Genomic DNA, 20,821 nt, shown 5'->3' on the forward strand with positions numbered 1-20,821 from the left:
CTGATTAGTGTAGTAATGTCACTGGTTCCTAAAGTGTCAAAAATGTTCGTTAGGTGTCCGATTTGTCTGCCGCAATGTCGCAGTCCCGCTAAAAATCACTGATCGCCGCCATTACTAGTGAAAAAAGAAAGAAATAATAGAAATGGCATAAATCTATCCCCTATTTTGTAGACTCAGTAACTTTTGCGCAAACCAATCTATATACGCTTATTGGCATTATTTTTACCAAAAATATGTAGCAGAATACAAATTGGCCTAAATTGATGAATACATTTTGTTTTTTTTTTTACTTTTTTTTTTTTTGTTTTTGGAAATGTTTTATAGCAGAAAGTAAAAAAAATGTTCAAATCGTGCTTTTTTTTTTTTTTTTCCTTTCATTTTTTGTTGCAAATTCATGAGAAAACAATACAATGTATGATATATGAAAATGGAAAATGCACAAATATTGCCATAGCAACTAATACACCTTTCTTAAACCTGTAGCTCGCAGAATATCATTTGGCTAAATATCCGCATATTTTAAACATAAATTTAACCTACGTTGTCTTCTGCTTAAAACGCAAACTTTTTACACTTTCCCTCTCTCCTCTCCTCCCCCAAAGGGAAGTAGAAGGAAAGAGGGAAGGAATAGCCAGGAAGGGAGAGTACAAAAAAGGAGAAAGGAAGTTGGCGGGGGAGGGGGGGGGGTCCTGTGACTAACAAAGATAAAGAAAAAAATAGTAAGCCATGTTCAATTAGCAGCCAGTATTTAAAATAAGTATTCCATCAAATGTAAGAACACATTGTCTTTCTCTAACTTTATGGGTCTGAAATTATATCCTAATACAGTGTAGTGGTCTTGAATTCAAACCAACTTGCCCACATCTTAGAATATTTATCAATTAAACCCTTGTTCCCCGTATGTACGTATGTTAATTCTTCCATTAAGCGGAGATCGTCGACCCTTCGTAATGATCGATCAATTGGGATCAAAGATTTAGCAGCATTTAATAAATAATGGCTCACAGTCTTCCTATATTGGCCTATTGGTTCAAGTCTAATTACTTTACCCTATATGAGAGCTCATGTCTGCCACCTCTTCCCAAAACGGCCGTATCACAGGACAAAACCACCATATATGAGCACGCGTTGCACGTCCTCATTCTCTTCAACACACGGATGAATTTGACATGTACAGAACTGGTGTATTCTGCCATCGGGTAGGAAATTTATAATTTACCTCTTCCTTTCTGGAGTAACTAGCAGACATGAAAGAAAGTTGTATAATCTTTTTTTCTTTATCTGTAAGTCTAGTTTACAAATCTAATTTCCAGTGACCCATGTGGTCAGCAGAGCTCTATAAAACTGAACGACACAGTGCTATGGCGTATCCCTATATTGCATGACGGCTTCAAAGATGTTCTATTCTTTCAGAGAACAAATAGGTTGTGGGAGGCTCCAAACAAATTAAGACAGTTGGGCATATAGCCACTGGTCCATGAATGTTGGTTGTGTTAGTCCACACAAGGACCGTAAGGGTTTGATCTTAGAATCCCTTAGCATATGGTGCAATAATGACGTGGACTCTGGGAACCGTAATTTGAAGCCCTTATCTAAAGCATCTGGCATAAAATAGTTATGTTTAAGCAATGACATTAAGGACAATTATATTCCCAGCAATGCCGGGAGTGCAAAGACTCCCACATTGCCAGGGTAGATGTAGTCCGTGGAGATACCGTGGGTGCCAGCCCCCTCGCTGAACGAGGTAGCCATAATGCAACCGCAGAAGCCATGTCTGCAAGTGCCACTTCAAGTCCAACCCAGAGTTTATTCTCTCTAGCATATTTCCAGTCTACTATATGTGATAAGGTAATCACTTGATAATATAATTAAAAATTTGGTAAGGCCAGCCCGCCTGATCTTTTAGGGCGATCTAAAAAGTTACGGGATATTCTAGTACCTTGTCACTTCCAAATGTAGTGTGAAATAATAGACTGAAGCATCGAAAAAAAATCCTATAGGGACTCCTAGATTTAACATTTGAAAAACATACAAAACTCGGGGGAGGATGTTTGTCTTTATGACATTAATCTTACCCAGCCAAGAATGGCAAGGGGAAGACCACTTACGTAAGTAAGGTTTTTAACCACTTCAGCCCTGGAAGAATTTACCCCCTTCCTGACCAGAGCACTTTTTGTGATTCGGCACTGCGTCGCTTTAAGTGACAATTGCACGGTCGTGCGACGTTGCACCCGAACAAAATTGACGTCCTTTTTTTTCCACAAATAGAGCTTTCTTTTGGTGGTATTTGATCACCTCTGCGGTTTTTATTTTTTGCGCTATAAACAAAATAAGAGCGACAATTTTGAAAAAAATCGCATTATTTTTTACATTTTGCTATAATAAATATCCCCCAAAAATATATAAAAAAACATTTTTTCCCTCAGTTTAGGCCGATACGTATTCTTCTACATATTTTTGTAAAAAAAATCGCAATAAGCATTTACAAAATGGAGGATAGTTTTATGGCATTTTTATTAATAATTTTTTTTTTTACTAGTAATGGCAGTGATCAGCGATTTTTATTGTGACTGTGACGTTATGGCGGACATGTCGGATATTTTTGACACATTTTTGGGACCATTGTCATTTATACAGCAATCAGTGCTATAAAAATGCATTGATTCCTGTATAAATGACACTGGCAGTGAAGGGGTTAACCACTAGGGGGTGGGGAGGGGTTAAGTATGTCCTAAGGGAATGTTTCTAACTTCAGGGGGGATGGGCTAGCTGTCTCGCTACTCTGGTCACTGCTCCCGATGACAGGGAGCAGAGATCAGTGACACTTGTCACTAGGCAGAACGGGGAGATGCTGTTTATAACAGTATCTCCCCGTTCGTCCTCTTCGTGAGGCGATCACGGGCATCCTCGCGGCGATCAAATCCACGGGACCCACGACCCGACTCACGGAGCTCCCGGCTGGCAACGCGCACGCAAAGGCACGGCAGGGAATTCAAATGGACGTACCTTTAAGTCCATTTGCCCAGCCGTGCCATTCTGTCGACGTACATCGGCGTGCGCCGGTCAGGAAGAGGTTAATCTTATTAAGCAAAGGAACATAATTATATCAAAATGGGTCAGAGAGATTAGGTGTAAGATGGATACCTAAATAATTTAAAGTATTTGGTTGTCAGGAAAAGGGAACTAGTGGTTCAAGGATCTCAGCTTCAGAAGGGGTACTGATATATTTAATATTCCTGATTTAGTTATATTAATTTTAAAATTGGATATAGATTGAAATTTCCGTGTTCACATCAGAAAATTTGGCAGGGTGATCCTTGGTTGTTGGACATAAAATAGAGTATTGTCTGCATATGCAGCAAATTTATGTTCCGTACCCTTCATTTACACGCCATGTACTTCAGGAGTCAACCATACCATAGAAAGAAAAGGTTCTAAAAAGATAGAAAATAAAAACATTGACAGTGTGCACCCCTGTCGTGTACCCATTTTCTAAGAGTAAATGCATCACTTGGAGAACCATTAACCTTTATCTGAGCAGTTGGTTGTGTACAGCAACGTTTCTCAACTCCAGTCCCTCACGTACCCCCAACAGGTCATGTTTTCAGGCCTTCCTTTATTTTGCACAGGTGATTTGATCAGTTTTGTTGCCTTAGTAATTACCACAGCCGTTTCATCTGAGGGAAATCCTGAAAACATGACCTGTTGGGGGTACTTGAGAACTGGAGTTGAGAAACATTGGTGTACAGTGCCTTGAAAGTATTTATACTCCTTAAAATTTTCCACATTTTGTCATGTTACAACCAAAAACGTAAATGTATGTATTTGGGATTTTATGTGATAGACCAAGACACAGTGGCACATAATTGTGAAGTGGAGGGAAAATGATAAATGGCTTTCCAAATGTTTTACAAATATGTGAAAAGTGTGACGTGCATTTGTATTTAGCCCCCCTTGAGTCAATACTTTGTAGAACCACCTTTCGCTGTAATTACAACTGCATGTCTTTTTGGGTATGTGTCTACCAGCTTTCCACATCTGGAAAGTAAAATTTTTCCCATTCTTCTTTGCAAAATAGCTCAAGCTCTGTCAGATTGGATGGAGAGTGTCTGTGAACAGTAATTTTCAAGTCTTGCCAGAGATTCTCAATTGGATTTAGGTCTGGGCTTTGACTGGGCCATTCTAACACATGATTAGGCTTTGATCTAAAGTAAACCATTCCAGTGTAGCTCTGGCTGTGTGTTTAGGGTCGTTGTCCTGCTGGAAGGTGAACCTCCGCCCCAGTCTCAAGTCTTTTACAGACTCGAACAGATTTTCTTCCAAGATTGCTCTGTATTTGGCTCCACCCACCTTTCCATCAATTCTGACCAGCTTCCTTGTCCCTGTTGAAGAAAAGCATCCCCGCAACATGATGTTGCCACCACAATTTTTAGACCAAAAATGTAACTTTTTCGTCTAAAAGCAAAATACTATGTGTGGTGGAAAATTAACAATGCACATCACCCCGAACACACCATCACGGTGGGGATGGTGTGTTCAGGGTGACGTGCAGTGTTAGTTTTCTGCCACACATACATACTTTTTGGTCTAAAAGCAAAATGCTAAAATTTTGGTCTCGTCTGACAAGTGCACCTTCTTCCACATGTTTGCTGTGTTCCCCACATGGCTTCTCGCAAACTGCAAAACGGGACTTCTAATGGATTTCTTTCAACAATGGCTTTCTTTTTGTCACTCTTACATTAAGGCCAGATTTGTGGCATGCACCACTAATAGTTGTCCTGTGGACAGATTCTCCCACTTGAGCTGTGGATCTCTGCAACTTCTCCAGAGTTACCATGGGCCTTTTGGCTGCTTCTCTGATTAATGCTCTCCATGCTCGGTTTGTCAGTTTAGGTGGACGGCCATATCTTGGTAGGTTTGCAGTTATGCCATACTCTTTCCATTTTCGGATGATGGATTGAACAGTACTCTTTGAGATGTTCAAAGCTTGGGATGTTTTTTTATAACCTAGCCCTGCTTTAAACTTCTCCACAACTTTATTCCTTGACCTGTCTGGTGTGTTCCTTGGCATTCATGATGCTGTTTGTTAACTAAGGTTCGCTAGCAAGCCTCTGAGGGCTTCACGGAACATCTGTATTTATACTGAGATTAAATTGCACACAGGTATACTCTGTGTACTAATTACGTGACTTCTGAAGGTAATTGGTCCCACTAGATTTTACTTAGGGGTATCAGAGTAAAGGGGGCTGAATATAAATGCACGCCGCACTTTTCACATATTTATGATTTTAATTCCACTTCACATTTATGTGCCACTTTTGTGTTGGTCTATCACATAAAATCCCAATAAAATACATTTTTGGTTGTAACATAACAAAATGTGGAAAATCTCAAGGGGTGTAAATACTTTTTCAAGGCACTGTATATAAAGATGCAATTCGATGGAACATTTTAGGGCCTAATCCAAGAAAAGTTAAACTTGTTATCAAGTAGTCTCAGTCTACCCCGTCAAACTCCTTCTTTGTGTCAGTAGAAAGTAGCAGGGTGGGCTGGGAGCTTCACCTAACAAATTAAATGGACAGGGTTCGCAAGGAATTATCCCTGGCCTTGCGGCCTGGGACGAAGCCTGTCTGATCTGGTCTTATCCAGTGTGGGATCAGGGCGAATAATCTAGTTGCCAAGACTGTTGCATACGATTTTATATCTGCATTAAGTAACGAGCCAAGAAGGTCAAAAGGTCTATATAGTCTAACGGATCAGAAGGAAATCATTTAACTTCCAATTACATTGTTGTTAAGGTGACTAGAAAAAGTCAGACTAATTGAAACTGGGGCATGATCTGATAAGGTACAAGTCCCTATGGGAGGTGATTTGACAAGAGGAAGGCGGCAGTAGTCTATATTTTAAAAAAAAAAAATGTCTATCCTAGAAAAAGAATCATTAGTTTTAGAATAATAAGAGAAATCACTCTCCTTAGGATGTAAAATCCTCCAGATGACTACTAACGGGGTTGTATGCAAGTTGTTCTTAACCTGAGAAAGACTTATGCAGGAAATATTAGAACACCCAAGGGAAGTATCTACCAGTGGGTCTAGTGGAATGTTAATATCCCTGGCTAGTATAGTAGTCCCTATGGCAAAGTCTTTCAGTTTAGACAACATGCAAATAAAAAAGGTTGATTGTTTAGTGTTTGGATAGTATATATGTGCCAAGGTACACTGCGAATCTCCTATAATCATCTGCCATCATCTAGTCCAATATAAAGGAGGTATTCTTCTGAAAGCCAATAGCGATCCCTTTTGCCTTATTAGTATCTCATAAACTATAATACCACGTAGGATAATGGGTAGCGTTTAAACCGGTTGATGAAGTTCAGTGTAGTCATTTGAAAAAAAAAGAACATGGCCTTTAAACATATAAACCGAGTTGGTGGGGGAGACACACATTTACACCACACAATATACTGCAGTGGGGCCAGATCGCCCGGCTGCATAGCAAGGATTCTGAGCCCCAGATCCCCATTTGGGATGGGGGATCTCCAAAAAACGGGACGCTTAAAATGTGCGCTGAGGGGGGCGGTAGCTCCCCGACCAAAGACTAACCCTAATATTAAGGGGGTTTACCAAAGGAAGAAGAACTTCACATCATTCCTAACACGCAATTAACAAATTTAATCTATTAAAGCGGAGTTCCACCCCAAAATTGAACTTCTGCTGTTCGGATTCCTCCCTTTCTAATACAGATATTTGCTCCCACTTCTGGCGAAAGATTGCCGCAGTATCCACAGCGATCTACGCCATGTCTGACCCCCTCCTCCGCCCCCCTCCCCGCTGTCTTCCCCGCTGCGGACCCGGAGCGGAGGAATGGGTCGGCTTCGGGTGCGGACATAGCGGGTGCCCTGGACAGGTGTCCTTATTTTAAAAGTCAGCAGCTGCAGTATTTGTAGCTGCTGACTTTGATTTTTTTTTTTTTTTAGGCGCAACTCCGCTTTAAGTTTATTAAGAGTCTAATGAGAAAAAAAATTATTAAAAGGCAATATTCAAAAGGTAATATTTAGGTAGATGTATATATTCGGTTATTTTTATAGCCCAAAAAAAAAAAAAAGTTTCTCAATTAGAGTGAAGGAAAACTTTATTATTCTTTGGTACTTTAATTCTTTAGTTTACCTCCTCCAATTTGAGTCGAGATATGAAAAAAGTTGCAACAGACTCGTGCCAATCAGGGAGCTCTGGTGGGTCTATATTGAGATCAGACCAAAAATTGTATAAATCTTCTGGAAATCTATGGACTGAAGAGCGGCTGTTTTTAGTTGCCACCAGACATGCAGGGAAGCCCCAGTGGTACATAATGTTCAAGTGTCTCTTTTGACAAGTCTGGAAATATAGTTATAGGGGCACTTTCGAAATTGGCAGATGATGGTTCTCGTATTTGGACCATAATTGCGTTTTTCTCCTCAAAGTATTGTAGCCTACAAATAACCTCACACAGTTGCTTTGTAGAAACATTACGTGATTGCTGGACCCTGTGGACTCTGTCAAAGCGTATATATCATTAGACTCTGACTGTCCCGATATGGGGTTTTAGAATTTCTCGCACCACATTAGGCAATTCTTTGTCTGTAACTGCCTCAGGTATCCCCTGCAAGCAGATTGTTTCTCCTATTCCTGTTTTCTAAGTGTTCAATCGTATATAACACTGCTCTGTCAGCTATTGTAAGCTTAGTTACCTTCTCTTGAAGCTCTTTGATAGCCTCATCTTGGTCGTCTTGTCACTGTTCATTGTCTTCCACACGTGTAAGCAGGTAGGAGAGGTCAGTGCGGACAGCCAACATCTTCCTCTTAATAGATATCAACCACTTCAGCCCTGGAAGATTTTACCCCCTTCCTGACCAGAGCACTTTTTACAATTTGGCACTGCTTCGCTTTAACTGACAATTATGCGGTCATGCAATGCTGTACGCAAACAAAATTTGCGTCCTTTTTTCCCACAAATAGAGCTTACTTTTGGTGGTGGTTGATCACCTCCTGCGGTTTTTATTTTTTGCGCTATAAACAAAAAAAGCGGCAATTTTGAAAAATAAAACTATTTTTTTTACTTTTTGCTATAATAAATATCCCCATTTTTTTTAATTCATCAGTTTAGGCCAATATATATTCTTCTACATATTTTTGGTATAAAAAAAAAACGCAAAGAGCGTATATTGATTGGACAGATCGGACACTTTTGACACATTTTTGGGACCACTGATATTTATACACCCATCAGTGCTATAAATATGCACTGATTACTGTGTAAATGTCACTGGTAGGGAAGGCGTTAAAACTAGGGGGTGATCAAGGGGTTAAATGTGTGTTCCCTGGGGGCGTGGCCTGCTACAGCATGGAGTAGGACGTGGAAGACCCGAGCTCCGTCCAATACTCCTGAATCCACATTAATCCTGCCTATCAGTAATCTTCCGAGCAGACTGACATACCTCCTGAGGATCTTACTCATATCCGGACCTGTATCAGTGGTCTTCTGGTCGGCTGAGAGCTCCGAGCGGCACGGCGCTCCTCCGCGGCGGCAGCCACAAATACGGGCCGCGGCTTCGGCCTGGTCGATGCCGGCGGCCATCTTGCTCCACTCACCCTCCTCACCTCATCTATACCCCTTCCTGGCATCCCTGGTGTCTGGATCTCCTGCCACAAGCGAACCCGGCCCTGCAAGCTTCCGATTAGGGGGTCAGGCGGAGCGGTACCCCTCAGTGCGGCGGCGGCCTCAAATCCAGGCCGCGGCTTCGGCCTGGTCCTGGGCTCCGGCGGCCATCTTGCTCCTCCCGGCCTCTTTAAAAGTGCTGCGTTCTGGCCCCACTGATGCCTAGCTCCCCCACCAAAAGCCGATCTTGCTGCACCGGATCCTGACTGGGAGCCCCCCCACACACTGAACAGTGCCCCCCCACACAGTGACAACCCCAAATCAGTGATTTCGGCCTAGTCTCGGCAGCCATCTTGGTGCTCCCAACCTCATCACCAGCACTACATCCCCCCTTCCTGGACTCTGCACACAGTACAGTGGGAGGTGGAGGATGCGATCCCGCCATTACAGACTACCTCTGAACGCATGCAGTACCAGATCAATCAACTCCTGGCAAAGCAGGATGATATGGAGAACAGGCTTCGCAGGTGTAACCTCCGCTTCATTGTCCTACCAGAAGGGACAGAGGGGAAAGACCCCACCACATTCTTGGAACTAATTACAACGTATGGCAGAGAGGCCTTTTCGTCCACGTTTGCTGTCGAAAGAGCACATCGTATGCCCGCTAGGCCACCACCACAGGGTGCCCCACCCCGAACATTTATCGCCAAATTACAGAGACTGCGACGCAACGCTGCGCATGGCAAGGTTGAAAGGTAATATACCCGTTGACAACGTCAAGGTAGCCATCTTCCCTGATTTTTCCACTGAAGTACAGAAACGCAGACAAAATTTCACCGAAGCCAAGAGGCGCCTGCGCATCAAAAATCTTAAATACTCAATGTTATTCCCCGCACGCCTTCATGTAGAGGATGATGGCCGAGCCGTTTTCTTTGAAACCCCTGAAGATACCATCGCCTGGCTGGAGCGCCGAGATAACAGGAAAGAGAATGAATAACCCAACACATATAGCACATGGCCGTGTATTGCGGCAGGGGACCGCAAGCCTCTTTTCTTACAACATGAGGGACCTTGCCTTAAATACCTCAGGAGAAACTATGTACTACCACTTATTATTTTGAGGACCGGAGCCTCGGGTCAGTAATAGTCCTACAGAACACGTGTATGGTGCAGCGTGACTTTGCCCCACGCACCTTTAGGGAAATCGGTCATCGAACCTGGAATGAAGCCGTTCAACTACAATTACACTCATTTACATTTCCCAGAGAATACACGCAACTATTTTCTTTATACATGATTTTGTGGGATATGTTTACCCCGGGTTCTAAAACCCAACGGCTACCCTGGTTTTTTCTTTTATTTCAGATGAAGCTGACTGTTTTTTCCCGGATTTCAAGTTCAGTTTTGTTTGGGAAGTATGCCCGCACAGGTTGGGGTCAGTGCAGGGCTGGGAGGGGGAGGGGAGGGAAAATGTTTAAGTTACTTTTTAAAATGCAAGAAGTACTATGTTTACACTTTTTGAATCAATATAATTTTTTGAATAATATTGAAAATTTACCTTTGATGTTATATTTTGTAGTACTGTACATACACATACATAATCTTTGTATAAAGGTACTGGTGAGACTCAGGATACACGCCTTAACACTGAAATTGATCTGTGAGAACTCCATATGGCGTCTATAAAATTCCTTACTTGGAATGTGAGGGGCTTGCGTGAACCGCTCAAGAGGTCGGCAACCTTCACATTCCTTAAGAAACAGAGGGCTGATGTAATAGCATTGATGGAAACCCATATAGACGGTAAGCTACAGATGGCCTTACGTCGCCCCTGGGTAGGATGGGCATTTCACTCGACGTTTACATCCCATTTCAGAGGTGTATCTATTTTAATTGCAAAATCCATACACTTTGAGCCAGGAGAGATATATGTACAGACCCTCAGGGCAGATATGTTTTTATATCTGCTAAACTATACGGGTAACCCTTCCTAATCTTAGCTTTCTATGTACCCCCTCCATTCTCTATTACTATAATACTGGAGGGTGTCTCCTTCATGGCAAGATACCCCACAGTGCAAGCAGTATGGATGGGGGATTTTAATTCCACAATGAATGATACCCTAGACAGACTTCGCCCACTGACAGTAGCTACAATGAGGACATATGACACTAAATTACATAAAATAACCTCATCCATTCATCTAATTGATACACGGAGACATAAATTTCCGCATACTAATGCTTATTCATGTTTCTCCTCCACGCATAACTCGATGTCCCGAATAGATTTCATTCTGATGTCTAAACAACTTTTACCTAGATTATTGACAGTGTCTTTTGGACCTAGGCTGTTGTCTGATCATAGCTTTTACTCTATTACTCTTAGCGTGTCTCTTGCCAGGCAGAAGCGGGCCTGGCGCTTGAACCCATTTTGGTTGTCCTTGCTGCCAGAAGATGATATGCTTGAGGTGGAATGGTCTCGTTTTTTTACGGACAATGAACATTCTGCTCCCGCACCAGTAGTGTGGGACACGTTTAAGTTGCATGTCCGAGCTGTCCTGACCTCACGCATTAATCAGATTAAAACAAACTCCGCGGAAGCCTTAGATAAAGCAATCATAGAACTATCCTCTTCAGAACAAGCATATATAGCTGACCCATCCATAACAAATGCCAATACTCTTAAACTACAGACAAGAGTGGTGTCTCAGATGCAATATGTAAAAGCTAAGCAAAAATTATTCTTTAATAGACAGCGGTGATTTGAACATGGAGAAAAAGCAGGTAAATTGCTTGCATATCTTGTTCATAGTGAAGACAAACCCCCAATTGTAATTACGCTTCACGATAAGGATAGACAGCTGATCACGGATCCTTTTGTCGTGTCCTCCAAGTTTAGAGATTTTTTTACAGAACTTTACACATCGACGGTCTCGGAGGATACGACAATAATGGATCAGTTTTTGAACAACATCTTACTTCCACAACTCTCGGAGAGTCAAGTTGAACTTCTTGAGGCACCCCTCATGGTGGAGGAAATAAAGATTGCTATTGCAGATTTTGCTAGGTCCAAATCCCCAGGGTCTGATGGTTTGCCCATTGAATTTTATGCACACTTTTCTGAGATACTTACACCCAAACTGCTGACTCTGTCTAACACTGTGTTCGAAACCTCAACACTACCTGCATCCATGAGAGAAGCCACGATAGTACTTATACCCAAACCAGGGAAAGATTTAGGATACCCTGAATTGTACCGCCCCCATATCTTTACTCCAAGTAGATGTCAAAATATTAGCTAAAGTACTCTCCAAACGTCTAAACCAAGTAATACTATCCCTTATACATGTGGATCAGTCAGGGTTTATGCCTGGCCGTAACACTTCCTTTAATTTAAGGAAGTTATTTATCAATCTCCAGGCCAAGCACGAAAATGTGGGCACAAGAGTAATAGTAACATTAGATACAGCCAAGGCATTTGATTCGGTTGAATGGAGATATCTCTGGAGATGCATGGAGGGATACTGATTTGGGCCTAAATTTATCAGATGGGTGCAACTGTTATATCAGCAACCAACTGCCCGAGTGGTGGCCAATGGATGCCCCTCTTGGGAATTTGGCCTAAGCAGAGGTACGAGGCAGGGATGCCCGCTCTCGCCCTTGCTGTATGCTCTGGCATCGGAACCCCTCGCCGTGTCCATCTGTACTAACCAGGAGATAATGGGTCTGACATTCAGATCTCTTACTGAGAAAATTAGCCTCTATGCAGATGACACTCTCCTCTACCTGGCACACCCTGGCCTCTCTCTACACACAGCTCTTAACGTAATTGAGCAATTTGGGAAATTCTCTGGCTTGAGGATTAATTGGGGTAAATCACAGATATTACCAATTGCTAGTTTTCCACCTACAGAATCACAGTCTAATTTACCCCTTCAACGGGTGGATATAATAAAATACCTTGGCGTTAAAATATCCAAGAATCCAGTAGACTATATTTCCTTGAACATCGAACCATTATTCTCCCTAATCAAATCTAAGATCCAGGTCTGGTCCCGCCTACCTTTAGGAATATGGGGCCGAGTCAATTTAATAAAGATGGTACTACTGCCTAAGGTACTGTACGTCTTATGGCATACTCCAGTATATCTACCCCTTAAGTATTTTAAACTATTAGAAGCACTACTTAAACCATTTATTTGGGGGAAATCTAGACACAAACTCTCATGGCAAACACTTAAAAATTCAACATACATGGGTGGAACAGCACTACCTGATTTTTAACCATTATTATATTGCGTCACAGCTGTCCCAACTATTTCACATTGACAAAACTGACAAGGAACGCTTTCTCATTCTGCTGAGCCCCCGTTGGACTCAGCATACTGGGGGCCCAATAAACAGGATAGTGGTGGGTGTAGGGAACACACAGTCAAAAGATTATAGACATTCTTTGCTATATCATTACAGACGGATATGGGAATTGGCTTCTTCCAAACTAGAGACACCATCATTTAATGACTATACACCACTTTGGCATAATAACAAGCTGCAGGAACGTAATAGAATCCAGAACTCAGACTTATGGGCAGCCAAGGGCATATACTATTTACACCATCTGTTCACAAATGGAACTTTTAAAACGTTTGAGACACTTAAGATGGAGTTCCAGATCCCGAATCAAATGTTTTTTTGTTATCTCCAGATCCGTCATGCGATCCAAACGCAGTTTTCACGGGGTCTTCCTCAGCCCACTCCTAACCCTATTATAGCCATAGTCAAGGATACAGACTCAAAAAAACTAATTTCCTGTTTTTACAACATGTTATCCGCCCCTACCTCTGCAAAATTAGCTTACGCGTTGAAACCAAGATGGGAGAGGGAGGTTGGGAGGATGGAGGACGAGGAGTGGGAGGAGGCCTTGGAAACATGCAAGTTGGTTTCACCCAAACTTTCAGACAGACTGTCCCAAATCTTTATACTTCATCGTGCATACCTCACTCCTCTTAGGGTAGCTAGATATAAAAGAAGTCAATCCATCACATGTCCAATGTGTAGAACTGAAACAGGCACATTCTTTCACCTTATATGGCCTTGTCATAAGATACAAGACTACTGGAAACAAATAGTTACCTTCTTGCATGACGACATGGGGTCCCCATTAACTCTTGACCCAAAGCAATGCCTACTGGGGATTTTTTCAGATGTACTAGATAAATTTACACTAATATTCCTACATGAAACTTTATTTTCAGCTAGGAAAATTATTGCCAGACAATGGATGAGATCCGAACCCCCTCAATTGGTGGACTGGAAAAGAGACATTAACACAACCCTTCCATATAAAAAATTCCTTTATATTAACAGAGGCTGTCCAAATAAATATAACAGAATATGGGATAGATGGTTACAAGAGTCTACGACATGCACATAAATGGTGCTTATCCTGATACTTACTAAGTATGAGTGTGGAAATGTACGGATTATATCAGAACCTAAAGAACTAACTACATGATAGAAATATATGTGTATCATGTTATTTGTGTACGGAATATCTTCTGTATGATGTTGAACATGTTTACCATTGCTTTTCATATATTATGTACAATCTTGCAAATAAAAAGTTTGTTATAACGTAAAAAAAAAAAATGTGTGTTCCCTCAGTGTGTTCGAACTGTGAATGGATAGGACTGACTGGGGGAGGAGATATATCGTTGTTCCTACTTAGTAGGAACAAACTATATGTCTCCTCTACCCTGACAGAGCAGGGATTTGTGTGTTTACACACACAAATCCCAATGCTGGCGCTCCTGCACACGATCGCTTCCGCCTGCCACGCTCATCAGGTCTCTGGCGGCTGCGTGAGCCGGTCGGGAACTGGTTAAGGACATGCCTGCCAACTCTTCCTTCAGGCCCCGCATTAGTGTGGAAATCTCAGGGATCTAGTCTTCAGTACATTCAGAGCCACAAACTACTTGCCCGGATCTGGACAGATCCCACAGATCCTACATCCTAACATTCATCCAGCATGGATCATAAAATTTAAAGAGTATACCACATATAGTGAAATAACACTCGCATTGGAGGTACAAACAAAATTTGGGATCGCATGTGTGCTGTATGCAGATCCTGATTTTGTTTGTAAGCCATTTTGCTCTGTGAGGTATGCTTGCTGATCTTATGCACGGTATGTGGAAATAAACCAATCGGTATTACACCATATGCAGTATACTTTTTTTTTTTTTTTTCGTGGTCCATGCTGAATGAATGTTAGAGCTAGAGATATTGTTTTGGAGTGCGAAATATAGAATCTGTGGGAGCCATCTGTCAGGATTTGGGACATGTAGTCCTTGTGTTTGCGGATCACCAATATAAAAATGAAGTGCTGCCTGACCTCCAATCCTGATGTCAAATGATCTAGCAAAGACATATGGCTGTCTTTTCCCGTGATGGTGATCGATCTATACCACTGGTGCTAGCATCAACTCTTTGGGGGACCACACATTTTCCATTGAAAATAATTTTTGGGACTATGGACATTATTTATAAGTGATCACATTTATGATGTTTTGGTTAACTTAAAGAGATACAACGCTTCATCTTTTCCACCTTTTGTTATGTTACAGCCTTATTTCAAAATGAATTAAATTCATTATTTTCCTCAAAATTCTACAAACAATACCCCATAATGATAATGTGAAACAAGTTTGTTTGAAATCTTTGCAAATTTATTAAAAAGAAAAAATTACATGTACATCAGTATTCACAGCCTTTCCTCAATACTTTGTTGAAGCACCTTTAGCACCAATTACAGCCTCAAGTCTTTTTGAGTATGATGCTACAAGCTTGGCACACCTATTTTTCGGCAGTTTCTCCCATTCTTCTTTGCAGGACCTCTCAAGTTCTATCGGGATCGATGGGGAGCGTCAGTGCACAGCCATTTTCAGATCTCTCCAGAGATTTTCAATCAGGTTCAAGTCTGGAGCTCTGGCTGGAACACTCAAGGACATTCACAGATTTGCCCTATAGCCACTCCTTTGTTATGTTGGCTATGTGCTTAGAGTCGTGGTCCTGTTGGAAGATGAACCTTCGCCCCAGTCTGAGGTCCAGAGTGCTCTGGCGCAGGTTTTCATCAAGGATGTGTCTGTACATTGCTGCATTCATCTGTCCCTCGATCCTGGCTAGTCTTCAAGTTCCTGCCGCTGAAAAACATCCCCACAGTATGATGCTGCCACCACCATGCTTCACCGTAGGGATGGTATTGGCCAGGTGATGAGCGTCCGCCTGGTGTCCTCCAGACATTACGCTTGCCATTCAGGCCAAAGGGTTCAACCCTTGTTTCATCAGACCAAAGAATTTTGTTTCTCGTGGTCTGAGAATCCTTCGGGTGCCTTTTTGGCAAACTCCAGGCAACTGAATGTTATAACGTTCTTGCTGCTGAGGTAAGAATTACAGTTGTGCGCAAAAGAACTGCATAACAAGGTAATGGGACCTTATAAAGATGAAAAAGGATATAAAAAGGTGATCCAAAGCCTTGAATATGCCAGTCAGTACTGTTCAATCACTTAAGAAGTGGAAAATGTAGGGATTTCGTGATACCAAGGCAAAGTCAGGTAGACCAAGAAAGACTGCAGCCTCAACTGCCAGAAGAATTTTTTAGAATACAAAGAAAAACCCACAGGTAACCTCAGGAGAAAGAGGCTGATCTGGAAAAAGATGGCGGCGTTGTTTCACGGAGCACAATACAACAATATTTTTACAATAATTAGCTGTATGGTCGAGTTGCCAGAAAAAGCATTTACTGCACCAACACCACAAAAAAGCCAAGTTACAATATTCTCACCAACACCTTGACATGCCTTACAGCTTCTGGCACACAGTAATTTGGAGTGATGAGCTCAAAATAGAGCTTTATGGTCACTACCATAAGTTCTGTGTTTGGAGAGGGGTCAACAGGCCTAAGCGACAAGAATACCATCCCTACTGAGAAGCATGGTGGTGGCTCACTGATGATTTGGGGGGATGTGAGCTCTAAAGGCACGGGGAATCTTGTGAAAATTGATGGCAAGATGAATACAGTGTGTTAGAAAATGCTGGCAGACAACTTTCATTCTTTGCATAAAAGCTGCACATGACACACTGTTGGACTTGGGGTACACCACTAATAGCTTTAGACCATTCAGAGTATGAATTGTTAATTACTATTATATGAATGTGTCAAATGCTTTTGCAAGACCCAGTAAACTATATCCACAGGTATTCTTGTGTCTAAGTTTTTGCTTAGACATAAAAAGAAATCAGATTTATTTGGCAACTTCAGTCTTTTGTGAATCCATGCTGGCCATTGCTTAAGTATTATTTTCTGGCAAAAATTATTCTGTGATTTTTTTTTTTTTTTTATAAAATCTTCCCAACTAAAGAACATAAAGAAACTGGTCTGCAGTTACTTCGTAAAGACTTTGATCTCTTTTTTAAAGCGTAAGAAGAAATCACGGTTTGTTCTTCTGTGCTCTTGTGCTATGTGAGTCTAATGGGGGTGGTTTCATAATTATCAACCAGCTGCTGCAGAATCAGGGCTCTAATGAGGTAAATTGCAGGTTCGGCATCCCTTTAGATGTTTTCTATTGGGATTATCTCACCAAAATGACATTTTTGTTGCAGGGGATGCCAAAAATCTGACTTGTATCTTAGGGTAGACTACTGGGAAAATCAGTGAGCAAATCACGCAAGCAGGAAATTATGTTTCTGGGGGGCATTCTGTACGCATTCTGCAGATTGAAAAGGAAAGGTAATTTTTATTAACATTCAATTGCAATATGACTTGTGTCGCAGTTGCTATATATATTTTTTTTATTTGCTATTTTTTTCCCATGAAAATGGAGTTACCCTTTAAATATAGGCGCCGCATTGGCCTTATGCAAATCAACTGGTACTGTGCCAGTCATTAAAGAGTCTCTAAATATTAGGAACAATGGCATTGAAATTGCGCATCTCCACTCTTTTTGGATACCTTTGCCTTCTTTGTCCACATTCACCAGATCTAAATTATCTTGTAAAGGGCCTGCATGCTTAGACCTCACCTTTTTACTATTCATATATTTGAAGAATATTGGGGGTTTATCCTACTTTTTTGCATTCTGTCCATTTTTGCAGGCTTGATTTCCTTTCTACTATTCTGTCATATTCTATGTAACCTTTAAATGATGTTTCTTCATTTTTTTTATATTTTTTAGATGCCATTTTCTTATGTATAGTTTTTTTTTTTTTTTTCTTTTAACCACTTGGCCTCCGCGCTATAGCCGAATTACGGCCACAGTGCGGACCTGAATTTCCGGGAGGCCGTCATGACATCCTCCCCTTTGCACGCTCCTTGCGTGCGATGTGATCACCAAGTCACTGAGACTCGGGTGAACACAGATCCGAGTAAGGGGGCGATCCCGGCCCCTTACCACGTGATCAGCTGTCAGCTGATCACATGATGTAAACAAAAGCTCGGTAATCGTCAGTCACCGGCTTATGTGCAAGGGACATCGATCCCGAAGAGGCAATTCTGCCTCATCTGTGCCCACTAGTACCCCCTGCCAGTGCCACCTATCGATGCCCACCAGTGGTGCCAATCAGTGCCACCTAGCAGTGCTGCCTATCAGTGTAACCAATCGGTGCCCATTATTGCCACCCATCGGTGCCCATTATTGCCACCCATCGGTGCCCATTATTGCCACCCATCGGTGCCCATTATTGCCACCCATCGGTGCCCATTATTGCCACCCATCGGTGCCCATTATTGCCACCCATCGGTGCCCATTATTGCCACCCATCGGTGCCCATTATTGCCACCCATCGGTGCCCATTATTGCCACCCATCGGTGCCCATTATTGCCACCCATCGGTGCCCATCACTGCCACCCATCGGTGCCCATCAGTGCCGCCTCATCAGCGTAAATCAATGAAGGAGAAAAATTACCTGTTTGCAAAATTTTATAACAAAATATGAAAAAAAAAAATTAAAAAATTCGGTCTTTCAATTTTTTTTTTTTTTAACAAAAAATAAAAACCGCAGAGGTGATCAAATACCACCAAAAGAAAGCTGTGTTTGTGGGGAAAAAAATGATAAAAATTTCATTTGGGTACAGTGTTGTATGATTGTGCAATTGTCATTCAAAGTGCATCAGCACTGAAAGCTGAAAATTGGTCTGGACAGGAGAGGGGTTTAAGTGGCCAGTAAGCAAGTAGTAATAACCACTTCAACCCCGGAAGGATTTACCCCCCTTCCTGATCAGAGCATTTTTTTGCGATTCTGTACTGCGTCGCTTTAGCTGACAATTGTGCCGTCGTGTGACGTTGTCCCCAAACAAAATTGGTGTTTTTTTTTCCCCATAGAGCTTTCTTTTGGTGGTATTTGATCACCTCTGCGGTTTTTATTTTTTGCGCTATAAACAAAAAACAGCGACAATTTTGAAAAAAGCAATATTTTTTACTTTTTGCTATAATAAATATCCCCAAAAAATCAGTAAAAAAACAAATTTCTTCCACAGTTTAGGCTTATGTATTCTACATATTTTTGGTAAAAAAAATCGCAGTAAGTGTATATTGATTGGTTTGCGCAAAAGTTATAGCGTCTACAAAATAGGGGATAGATTTATAGCATTTTTATTTATTTTTTTTTTACTAGTAATGGCGATCTGCGATTTTTTTTTTTTTTTTTTTTATTGGGACTGCGACATTAGGGCGGACACTTTTGACACTATTTTGGGACCATTTTCATTTATACAGCAATCAGAGCTACAAATAGCCACTGATTACTGTATAAATGACACTGGCAGGGAAGGGGTTAAACACTAGGGGGCAATCAAGGGGTTAAGTGTGTCCTAGGGAGCGATTCTAACTGTGGGGGGGATGAGCTCACTACAGTGTGACCGAGATCACTGCTCCCGATGACAGGGAGCAGTAGATCCCTGTCAGGTTGCTAGGCAGATCAGGGAAATGCCTTGTTTACATAGGCATCTCCCCATTCTGCCTCTCCGCAACCACGGGCCGCCGGTGAACATAGAGTTTGTGGGACCTGCGGGCACACTCGCGCGGCAGGCACACATGTGCCCGATAGGCGACAAATTCAAAGGGACTTACAGGTAAGCCCATTTGCCTGTCTGTGTCATTCTGCCGACGTATGTGTGTGTGCAGTGGCCGGCAAGTGGTTAACTTTGGACCTGAGACACGTAGGTTTTATTTTTAGATTTTTAAATGTATTGCCAATGGGAATATACTTTGCAGAACGTTGTTTTTTTGTATAGATATGAAGCATTCTCATTTCTGTTCTGTGTTCTTTAATGACATTTCCTCTCAATCTAAATTGTGGAGAGCAGCCCCCAGTCTTGGAAATTTTCCTCTTAAAATTGTGTTTATTTTTCCAGTGTGTGTGTTTACAGCTAGCATTAAATGAAATCATGTTATGGTCACTGCAAACCAGATGTTTTTATATGAACATTAGTAATGAGCTCCACAATGTTTGAGATTCCCAAGTCTAGCAGAGCATTGTTTCTAGTTCTACCATAAAGTTGTCATGTAATAGGTTTATACATTTCTACCCTGTTACTGTTATAGCAGTGTCCCTATTCCAATTTCCGGGTAGTTAAAATGCCCCATTATCGCTGTCCCAGCCCTTGAAGACCTTACTATCTGTGCAAGGCGCAGACTCGCCACCTCCTCATTAACACTGGTTGCCTATAACAAACTCTAATAATAACTTTGAAGTAGGCACACCTATATGCAGCACCACCCATAATGCTTCAGCACCATCACACTTTAGTCTACATCAACAAGTTACTCTTTTACAGTTGCCTTGAGTTCACTTCTCACAGAACAGCTGGGGAAGTTCTTAAACTGACAGTAGACCAAGAATTGCATTCATATCATTAAAAAGTACTCACATCATGGCTATCAATGCAAAATTTATATATCAAATGTTTGTAGCAGCCTTTTGTCTGTTAACAATAATAGTGTTTTGTTATGTCTTAGGTGCAAGTGAACTGGCTGTTCAGAAAGCTAAAGCAGAAATTACCCGTCTTATCAAAGAAGAGCTCATCAGATTGGTATGTGTAAAGCACAAGGAAGTACAAATGGAAATGTTTGTCTATGTTTCTCACTTAGAAATGTGTCTTTGCATCCTGTAAACATTGTGGTGGCTG

General features: G+C 41.7%; 1 protein-coding gene across 1 annotated transcript in view; it reads left to right on the forward strand.

The window, feature by feature from the left end:
* Positions 1-20,821, forward strand: part of DDX46 (DEAD-box helicase 46) — a 380,459-nt gene that overhangs the window by 348,552 nt on the left and 11,086 nt on the right. Inside the window, exon 22 of the mRNA XM_073620805.1 lies at positions 20,652-20,725. Within this exon, the coding sequence (XP_073476906.1) occupies positions 20,652-20,725 (74 nt within the window). The remainder of the gene's footprint in view (positions 1-20,651; positions 20,726-20,821) is intronic.

This window comes from Aquarana catesbeiana, linkage group LG03 (assembly GCF_042186555.1).
Source record: "Aquarana catesbeiana isolate 2022-GZ linkage group LG03, ASM4218655v1, whole genome shotgun sequence".
NCBI classification, from domain to species: Eukaryota; Metazoa; Chordata; class Amphibia; order Anura; family Ranidae; genus Aquarana; species Aquarana catesbeiana.